The sequence below is a fragment of the Aureococcus anophagefferens genome (assembly GCF_000186865.1).
Source record: "Aureococcus anophagefferens unplaced genomic scaffold AURANscaffold_1, whole genome shotgun sequence".
NCBI lineage: Eukaryota > Pelagophyceae > Pelagomonadales > Pelagomonadaceae > Aureococcus > Aureococcus anophagefferens.
The window spans coordinates 1,517,526-1,527,160 of record NW_008705561.1 but is presented as its reverse complement, the minus strand read 5'-3'; the positions used below and the strand labels follow the sequence as shown (position 1 = coordinate 1,527,160).

The 9,635-nt window shown below is 73.2% G+C and overlaps 3 protein-coding genes across 3 annotated transcripts in view; 2 read left to right on the top strand and 1 right to left on the bottom strand.

The window, feature by feature from the left end:
* Window positions 1-989: 989 nt before the first annotated feature.
* Window positions 990-2,787, bottom strand: AURANDRAFT_70027 (hypothetical protein; the record flags this gene model as incomplete). The annotated part of the gene is made up of 3 exons (XM_009034084.1): window positions 990-2,381; window positions 2,534-2,571; window positions 2,694-2,787. 3 exons carry the CDS (start codon window positions 2,745-2,747, stop codon window positions 1,037-1,039), a joined length of 1,437 nt encoding a protein of 478 aa, XP_009032332.1.
* Window positions 2,788-4,364: 1,577 nt separating this feature from the next.
* Window positions 4,365-5,097, top strand: AURANDRAFT_19390 (hypothetical protein; the record flags this gene model as incomplete). Its single annotated transcript, XM_009034424.1, has 3 exons — window positions 4,365-4,441; window positions 4,498-4,600; window positions 4,672-5,097. 3 exons carry the CDS (start codon window positions 4,365-4,367, stop codon window positions 5,095-5,097), a joined length of 606 nt encoding a protein of 201 aa, XP_009032672.1.
* Window positions 5,098-6,672: 1,575 nt separating this feature from the next.
* AURANDRAFT_70546 (hypothetical protein) overlaps window positions 6,673-9,635 on the top strand; it is a gene marked incomplete at both ends in the record, with an annotated part of 3,583 nt that continues 620 nt past the window's right edge. Inside the window, 2 exons of the mRNA XM_009034425.1 lie at window positions 6,673-8,025; window positions 8,219-9,289. Of these exons, the coding sequence (XP_009032673.1) occupies window positions 6,703-8,025; window positions 8,219-9,289 (2,394 nt within the window). The remainder of the gene's footprint in view (window positions 8,026-8,218; window positions 9,290-9,635) is intronic.

Sequence of the window (9,635 nt, the reverse complement as noted above, 5' to 3'; positions counted from 1 at the left end):
GGACGACGCGCGCGCGGCCGCGGCGCCCGCGCGGCCCGCGGCGCCCGCGGCGCGGCCCCGCGCGGCCGCGGCGGCGGCGGCGCCGCCGCCCCACGCGGCGCGCGACGACGGCCGGCCGCGGCTCCCGTCCCACGAATCCCAGGAGCTCCTGCGGCAGCTCAGCGCGAACACGCGGCCGCCGCCGCCCCCGGGCGCCGCCGCGCCGGCCGAGCCGCGGCCCGAGCCGCGGCGCGACGCCGCGCCGGCCTACGACGCCGACGCGGGCGCCGCGCGGACCGTGAACCACGGCCTCGCGTCGCTCAAGCGCCACTGGACGGGCGGCCCGGCGGACGCCTACGGCGCGCCGCCCGCCAAGGCGTCGCGGCCCGAGCCGCCGCCGCGGCCCCTCAGCGTCGGCGGCTTCTTCGACGGCCACGACGCGCTCCTCCCCGCCGCGGGCGGCGCCTTCGACGACGACGACGCGATACTCAACGACTCCCTCCAGTTCCTCTTCGACCAGTCGTAGAATTCGCCCCCCGAAAGCCCCCCAAACTGCGCGCGCCGCTCCGGCGCCCGCATCGTGTGTGCACCCCGCCCCCCGCCGGCTCCCTTCCTCTGGAGTAACGGCGTGTTCGTTCGCATCTTGAGGGCGTCCTCTCTCTGCATCTCTCTCTCTCGCCGCTCCGCCGCCCGGTCCCCGGGCTTTTCTTCCGGCGCGTGGGTGGTATTGGAAAACACCGATGTGGCTTGACCTTGTTGGGGATCACACCGATGCTCAGGAAAGTCATCTTCGCCGCGCGGCATGCCTTGTCCTGGACCGGCCGGGCGCTCCCGGCCGGCCTTCTCGGCGGTCCCGACTTCGGGGAGGCGTCGGGCCGCCGACGGCGCCCCGCCGTGTCGGCGCGGGGCGCCGCGGGGGGGGAGAGGGTGGGGGAAACGTCTCATCGTTCATTCAGCCGTGTGAAGTTCCTGCGGGGTACCTGCGCGCACGGCAGGGGCGGGGGCGGAGGGGACGCGGACGGGGGCGGGGGCGGAGTCGCGCGAAAAAAGGAGCGCCCTAGCGGAGGTGCATCATCTTGCCCTGGGAGAGCGTCGCGGAGCGCTGCTTCTTGTCCTTCTTGCCGCCCGGGGCCGCGAAGCAGTCCCAGAAGCGGAGCGTCTCGTCGGCGCCCGCGGAGAGCACCGTCGAGCCGTCCGGCGACGTGCAGAGGCTCAGCACGCGGCCCGTGTGGCCCTTGAGGTCCTTGACGCGGGCCATGGTCGGGTACTTCCAGAGCGACAGCTGGTTCTCCGCGTAGCCGTGGCCGCTCAACAGCTCCTTCTCGTGCGGGTTCCAGGCGAGCGCGCAGACCTGGCTGCCCGTGTCGATGGAGTTGAGCGCGTCGCCGCCGCGCGACGCGTTCCAGAGCTTGATGCAGCGGTCCGCCGTGCCGCCGCCCGTGGCGAGGACGTGGCGGTCGTGGGGGCACCAGGCGAGCGCCTTGACGGCCGCGCAGTGCTCCGAGAAGACTTTGGACGGCGCCTGCGACCGCGCGCCCGTCGTCGCCGCGTCCCAGAGCATGACGTCGTTGTCGTTGCCGCCCGACGCCAGCGTCGTGCCGTCGGGGCTCCAGGCGAGGCCGCAGATCTCCTGCGCGTGGCCCACGCACGAGCCGACGGCGTGGTCGCGGATGCGCACGTCGTGGTGGACGACGGTCGCGTCGCGGGACCCGCTCGACAGCGTGTGGCCGTTCCAGGCCAAACTGCCGACGCGGGCCGCGTGGCCGTCCATGCGCCGCAGCGCGCGCGTCGACGCGACGTCCCAGAGCTCCGTCGAGCCCGCGGCCGTGCCGACGGCGAGGTGGCCCGCGCCCGTCTCGCCGGGGAGCCAGGCCACGGAGCAGACGTAGTCCTCGGCCTCCTCGAGCGTGAGGAGCTCCGTGATGGAGCCCGACGCCGCGTTCCAGACGTAGACCGTCGGGCCGAGCGCGACGGCGACGCAGTTGTTCGCGCCCCACGACGTGAGGTTGAGGTAGTAGTCGTCGAGGAGGTCGGGCGCGTCGAGCACGCGGCTCGGGGCGCTGGGGATGTGGCGCGTCGACTTGGCCTTGCGCCGCGACGCGCCCTCGAGGCCCGGGCCGCCGTGGTTCGCCGTGTAGAGCACGTGGAGGTGGTTCACGTAGCCCGCCTTCGGCGCCGGCGCCTTCTGCTTGTAGGCGAGGACGCGCGAGCCCTCCTCGCCGTCGACGCAGCCGTCCTTGAGCAGGCCCGCCTTGAGCGCCGCGTCGCGCTTCTGCGCCGCCTCGCCCTCGGACTCGTTCTCCGAGCCCTCGATCTTGTGCTGCGCGGCCTCGAAGTTCATCGCCGTCCGCGTGGGGATGAACCGGTCGCAGGACCGCTCCTTGGCCATCGCCTTGCGCTGCCTGGAGAGGGCGGGGGGGTCACACGGTGCGCGGCGGGGGGGCGGGGGCTTCGGGGGGCCGGCGGCGACTTCTGGATACGCGGCGTCGCGGTTTCTCCGGGGCGCGCGCGGCGCGCGGGGCGGGCGAAATCGACGGGACGCGGCGCGACGCGCCAGCGGGGCATGACGGACGACTTGACGTCCTTGGGGTTCTGCGCGGGGGGCGGGGGGTGCGTGCGGGGCGCTTCGGCGCGGCGTAACGGGATCGCGCCGCGGGGACGCGCGCGAGGCGCGCGCGGCGCGCGCGCGCGACGGGACGGGGGAGGGGACGTACGAGGATGTCCTCGAGGTCGGCGACGTTGTGATTCGTGTTAATAGCGAGTGCCATGGTCGTAGTAAGTATACTTCGTTAGGGTGTGCTTCGCTGTGGGGCGAGAAAGCAACGATGCGTTAGGCGCACCGGACCTGAGGCCCGACGCCGATACCGAATCCTTCCAACGGGAGTCTCAACGAGCACGAGCAGCATCTCCACGCGTGCGTGCAGCCGTGCACAATCCCCAGCGGCGCGCAGGCGTGGTCTCCGGCGTCGGCACCGCCGAACTCGGGGCTTGGTTCTTGTCGCATGCGAACGAGCGCCGCGTCTCCGCGCCGCCGACTCGGGGAGCCGCGCCGCAGGACGGGCACGTGTCGTAAGACGCGGGTCGCTCGGTTCCACAGAGACGCGTTCTAATCCAGTTTACTTGGCGACGACGTCGATCTTGCCCTCGCCGCGGATGCCGAGGGACGCGGGCGTCGCGTCCGGCGGGATGGGCCGCGCCTTGTAGGAGTAGCCGAAGGACCCGCCCTTCTTGAGCTTGGCGAAGACGTCGAAGGCCTTGGAGAAGGGGTCGTCGTCGTAGATCTTGAACTTCTTGGGCTTGGCGTCGCCGAGCGCGAACGCGAGGAGCACCTTCTCGCGCGGCGGCGGCGACGCCGCCTTGGGCGCCTTGGGCGACTTGGCCTTGGGCGCGGGCGAGCCCTTCGCCTTGGGCGCCGGCGAGCTCCTGGCGGCCTTGGCGGGCTTGCCCTTGGGCTCCGCGCCGGGCCGCGGCCGCTTCTTGCCCTTCGGGGGCGCCTGGACGTCGATGAGGTCGTCGTCCTCCATGTCGAGGGCCCGGGGCTTGGAGCCGCCGCCCAGGGTCTCGCCGTCGAACATGAACTTGCACTCGTAGACGTCGACGCCGCGGTCCGCCGCGTAGTTGTCGAAGAGCCGCGAGAACGGCTCGTCCTCGTGGATGTGGTAGACCCGGGGCTGGCCCTTGTCGTCCTTCGTGCGCACCTTGATCGCCAGCTTGGCGCCGCTGAAGGTCTCCTCGGCCGGCGCCGCCGCCTCCTCGTCGTCGTCCGCGGCGACCGCCGCCTCGCCGCGCCGCCGCCGCGGCGCGGGCGCGGGCTCCGCCTCGTCCTCCGACGACGCGACGAGCACCTCGCGCTCCGCGAGCCGCAGCGCGTCCCGCGCCTGCCGCGCCTCCTCGAGGATGCGCAGCCGCCGCTTCGTGTCCTCGTCCGCCGACGCCGCGCCGTCGTCGTCGTCGTCCGAGTCGTCGTCGTCGTCGTCGTCGGCGATCTCGATGACGGGCGCCATGGCCTCGATCTCGTCGTCCGAGTCGCTGCCGCCGCGCTGCAGCCCGCGCGGCACGTTGCCCGACACGCGGCTGCTCGCGGGCGCGGGCGCCGGCGCGCTCTTCTTCTTCTTGCCCTTCTTGTCGTCCATCTCATCGTTCTGGACATCGACCATGGCCGCCTCGAAGCCCTCGTCGTCGTCGCTCGAGGAGTCGTCGTCGGACTCTTCGACGACCTTTTTCGTGCGCTTTTTGAAGGTGAAGACGCTCATATTGTCGGCGCTCCCTGGCCTGCGCGTGCCAACAGGCTTGGCGTTTTTTGCCTCGGCTCCGTCAATACTCCGTCCGACGTCGTTTGCCTTTCGGCGCGGACCACCGTCGTTGCCGCCGCCTGCCGCCAAATCATGGCGGATCAGAAGACCATCAGCCTTAGCGGCAGCGTGGAGATGGTCCAGGAGTTCTTCGAGTTCGCGATCAACAGGTGCGCCCCGCTGCGTCGCGCGCGCGCAAACCCCGATGGCCGCACCCCGCGCGCAGCATCCTCTACCAGCGCGGCATCTACCCGCCGGAGGAGTTCAAACGCGTCGCCAAGTACGGCCTGTCGATGATGGTGACGAGCGACGAGGGCCTGAAATCGCGCGTCGCCCGGCGCCGCGCGGCCGCGCGCGGCGCGCCGGCGGAGGTTCCGCCGCCCGCAGGTACCTGTCGAAGATCCTGTCGCAGCTGAAGACGTGGCTGAACACGGGCGAGGTGCAGCGGCTCGTCGTCGTCGTGACGGGCGTCGAGACGGGGCAGACGCTGGAGCGGTGGGTCTTCGCCGTGCAGGCGTTCGCCGAGGGCGAGAACGCGGAGAACGCGGCGCCCGAGGCGAAGACCGCGGCGGTCAAGGAGATCACGAAGCAGATCCAGGCGATCATCCGCCAGATCACGGCGTCCGTGACGTTCCTGCCCCTCCTCGAGGAGGCCTGCGCCTTCGACCTGCTCGTCTACGCGCGGAAGAAGGCCGACGTGCCGGGGACGTGGGAGGACTCGGACCCCAAGTACATCACGAACGCGCAGGAGGTCAAGCTCCGGTCCTTCACGACGTCGATCCACCAGGTCGAGGCCGCCGTCTCCTACAAGGCCGACGACGTCTAGGCGCGCGCGAGTAAAGACGGGCCAAGTTGCACCACACACGATTACAGGTCCGCGCCGCCGTCCGGCGCGCCGGGGACGATGCCCCGCGCCCGGAGCTGGGCCTCCATGATGCGGAGCTGGGCCTGCATCTCCTCCATCTTCTCGTTGAGCGCCGCGTGCCGCCCCGCGTCGTTGCCCCGGTCGTCCGCCGGCGGCGGCGGCGCGGCGACTCCCCGCCCGCCGTCGGCGTCCGGCGCGGCCTCCTCGGGCACGGGCGCCGGCGGGGGCAGCTCCGTGGCCCAGGCGATGCGCTGGCGCCGCTCGTCGTAGACGCAGGGGAGCGCGCTCTCCGGGTCCGAGCACTCGCGCTGGTCCCAGAACATCCGCTCCGTGGCCGGGTCGTACCAGCAGTCGCGCGTGCGCTCCTCCTCGTCCTCGACGACGGGCGCCTCGAGGGACTCGCCGAGCAGGTCCGGCGCCTCGTCGACGACCGGCGCCGCCTCCGGCGCGGCGTCGCCGTCGCCGCCGCCGTCGTCGTCGGGCGGCGCCCAGCACGTCTCGCCCGACACGGCGTCGTAGTAGCAGCGCACGTAGCGCGGCCGCGCGGCGCCGGGCTGCTGCGTGTCCGCGTAGGCGACGACCTCGGCGCCCGGCGGCGGCTCCCAGGCGAGCTCGTTGGTCTCGGCGTCGTAGCAGCACTCGCGGAAGTCGCGCTTGAGGCACGCGGGCCGCCGCCACTGGCTCAAGCCGCTCGCGGTGTGGTAGTAGTAGGTGTCGCCCTCGGGCGTGACCACGGCCTCCCAGGCGCTCGCCGCGCCGGCGTCCGCCGCCGGCCTGAGGGGCCGCTCGTCGCCCGCGGGCGTCGCGGGAGGCCGCTCCGCGACGTCGCGCTCCGCGCGCGGCGGGCTCTGGGCGGCCGCGGGCGACCCCGGCGGCGCCTCGTCGAGCGCCACCTTGGACCCGCGCCGCGCGGAGCGCAGGGTCTCCAGGGTGTAGGGCGCCGCCGACGACGCGCGCCGCCGCCGCCGCTCGCCGCCCGTCGCGGCCGCGTAGGACGCCTCGGGCGCGCGCTCGGGCGCGCGCCGCGACGGCCGCGCCTTCGCCGACGCGCTCCGCCGCGCGTCGCCGGGCGGGTAGCTCACGCGGCCCGCCGACGCGATCTCCACGGGCTCGAGGCGCCAGCGCCGCCGCTGCCGCGGGGCGCTCGACGCGCCGCCGTCCTTGCCGCTCCGCCGGCCGCCCTCGCGTGAAAGCACGGCGCGCTGCAGCGCCGTCAGCGGCACGTCGTCGCCGGCGCCGTCGAAGGGCCGCCGCAGCACGCTGTTCAGCGACGGCATGGGGGGGCGCGCGGCTGCCGAGGTGGTCCTGGCAGACGACGACGAAGCCCTTGGCCTTGAGGGCCGCCGCGAGCGTCGACTTGCCGCAGCCGGGGATGCCGCAGAGCACGACGAGGCTCAGGCGCGCGTCGGTGCCGAGCGCCGCCGCCGAGAACTTTGGTCGGGACGGCGGGCTGCGCACAGGACGGGCTGCCTCGTCGCATCCATCGCGGCACCGTGCCGGCCTCGCCGGCCTTTGCGATTTCTCAGCATCCGCGGCGCGCATCGTCCCGCGCACCCAAACGGCGCGATGTCGGGCTTCGCGTCCGGGTACCAGCTCAAGCGGCTCCGGGGCCTGCTCGAGAAGAAGTCGAGCGACGGCACCTGGCGCGTCCAGTTCTTCACGGCCCACAAGTCGAAGCTCTACTACATGGACCCCGACGCGGACCTGACGGAGCAGCCGCCGCGCGCGTCCATGGACCTGCTCGAGGGCCTGGCGAAGATCGAGCGCAAGGGCGAGAAGCTCGTGCTCTGGGTCGACGACAAGCGGCGGCACCAGCTCCGGAGCTGCCGCGCGCCGTCCGACGCCGACGGCCCGCAGCCGTCGCTCGACGACTGGGAGCTGAGCCTCCGCGAGCGGCGCCTCGTGGCGAAGAAGCTGCGCGAGGAGCGCGCGGCGCGGCGCGCGGCGCGGCCCGCGCGGCCGAGCCGCGAGGACCTGCGGTCCGCGGACTACGCGCCGCCGGCGGCCGAGTCGCCGCGGCTCGCGCCGACGCCCGAGCGGCCCCAGTACAGCGGCGCCGCCAAGGTCTACGTCGACAACAGCAAGCCGCGGACGCCGCGGCCCACCCTCGCGTCGCCGGGCATGCCCCGGGGCCCGACGTCGTCGTCGTCGGCCGCGGCGGCGTCCTACGCGCGGCGCGACCCCGCGCCGTCGCCGGGCATGCCGCGGGGCCCGACGGCGTCCGGGCCGTCCTACTCGTCGCGCGCGCAGCACGGTGCCAAGCCCGCCATGGAGCGGTCGCCCGGCGGCCGGCCCCGGAGCGACCGGGAGCAGGCGTCGTGGGACGCGTTCGTCGCGAGGACCGCCGCGGAGAACGCGGCCGACGAGGCGGCGGCGCCCGCGCCCGCGCCGGCGGCGGGCGACGCGCGGCCCCGCGCCGTGTCGCCGCGGTCGTCGTCGGCCGCGTCGAGCCCCCGGAGCCCGCGCGCGTCCGACGGCGCGCTCGACCGCTTCCTCGCGGCCGACGTGGACCGCCTCTCCATGACGCAGCTCCGCGAGGGCCTCATGGCCGCGGGCTTCCGCGACGTCGACGGCTCGGAGCCCGCGCTGCGCCGCAAGGCCGCGGACCTCCAGGACCGGCTGCTCGGCCGGCCGCCCCAGCCGGCGCGCGCCGCGCCGGCGTCCGTGCGCCAGGGCCTCGACGACGACGAGGACGACGACGACGACGACGACAAGGCCGCGCGCGCGAAGATCATCGCCTTCTACCAGAAGCACAACCCGAACAAGGTCCGCGACGTCGACGCGCTCATCATCAAGTACCGCGACGTCGGCGTCGGCGCGTCCGAGCTCCTCCTCGCCGTCCAGAAGAAGTACGCGCGCTCCCAGGAGAAGAAGTCGAACCAGTTCTCCGTGTAGAAGGCGCCTAATCGACATTGTTGCACTCGGCGTTGCCTTTGGCAGCGTAGCTTCTTCTGAGATTTCTGTTCGCACCACGAGCCATCCAAAAGGCGGGCAGCCTGGTGCCCGTGGAAGCGCGTCGACGAGCCGGCGGCGACCCATGGCGCCGCGGGGCGAGCGGCGGCACCTGCAGACGCCGCCGCAGAAGGGGGCGTCCCAGGAGCTCGCGCCCATTCTCGGCGGCAAGTCGTCGGGCCCGGCGCAGCTGAGCTTCGGCGCGTCGACGGCCGTCGGCGAGGGCGCGGCCCTCGACGAGCTGCGGAGCGCGCGGTCCGGCGCGGCCTGGGTCCTCGACAAGACGCTGCGCGAGAAGGAGGAGGCCAAGTGGGAGGCGCTCGTGGCGTCCGCGAGCGGCAAGGCGCCGCCCAAGGTCGCGGCGTGCCTCAACCGGTGCGCGCCCGCGGTCGCGTGGGCCGCCGTCGGCTGCGAGGTCTGCGTGCCCGTCTACGTCAAGGTCTTCAAGGCCCTCTACTACGTCCTCTCGAAGCTGCCCACGGACGTGCTGGGCATCGTCTGGGGCCTCTGCCTCGTCTTCTTCGGCGGCGTCTACCCGCTGACGATGGCGGCCTTCGAGGCCTTCCGCCAGTGCGGCGGCGCCGACACCTACGCGGCGCTCCACGACCTGCAGGTCCAGTACGGCAACGCGAAGAAGGCCCTCGAGGACGACGACGCGCTGGACGCGGACGGCGACGGCGTCGCGGACGTCGAGCAGCGCGCCGTCGCGGAGACGATCCGGCGCAAGAACTACCTCGTGCTCACGGCGACGGACCCCGTGGCCCTAGACCGCGGCTTCAAGGGCCTCTACACGGCCTGGGTCGCCGTCATCGCCGTGCTCAAGATCCAGTTCGCGCAGATGGTCGCACTCGGCTCGGCGATCGGCGACTTCCTCGGCCAGCTCTTGCGCGTGCCCCTGACGCAGGTCCTCGTCCACGTCATGGACAAGGAGACCCAGAAGTGGATCCCGACGATCATCTTCTACACGTGCAAGGTCGTCGCCATCGCCGTCGCGATCCACGTCCAGAAGCTCCTCTCGGCGTTCTACAGCGCGGTGCGCGGCGGGCTGCTCGTGTCGCGCAACGTCATGTACGTCCTCGACCGCAAGGGCGTCTTCAAGCTCGACCCGAACGAGACCTACGTCGACGAGGTCACGGGCTGGGCGCTGGCCGCGGTCGGGTTCTACCTCCAGTTCAGCGGCGGCTTCGCGATGCCGCCCTTCGTGCGCGTGATCCTCTGGCCCTTCGAGACGGCCGAGGCGGGCCTCCTCTGGGGCATCATGGCCGCCGACGAGACGCCGCAGACCGCGTGAGCGCCCGGGGGGAAGGGGCGACGGTAAGGTGGGCGTTTGGCACGGGTCCGAGCGAGGCTCCCGAGGGCCGCACTCGCAAGTTTTCCGCCAACGAGCCTTCTTGCCACAGGCCGAGTTGTTTCCTTTGCGAGGCCTCGAGGTGCAATCCATTCACAAAGTGGGTTCCACAAGCTGACTGGCTTCGGCAGCCTGTTGCCGCAGGGCCGCATGGTTCTCGGCTGGCTCCTCGGCCGCGCGGCGCCGTCGCCGACGCCGC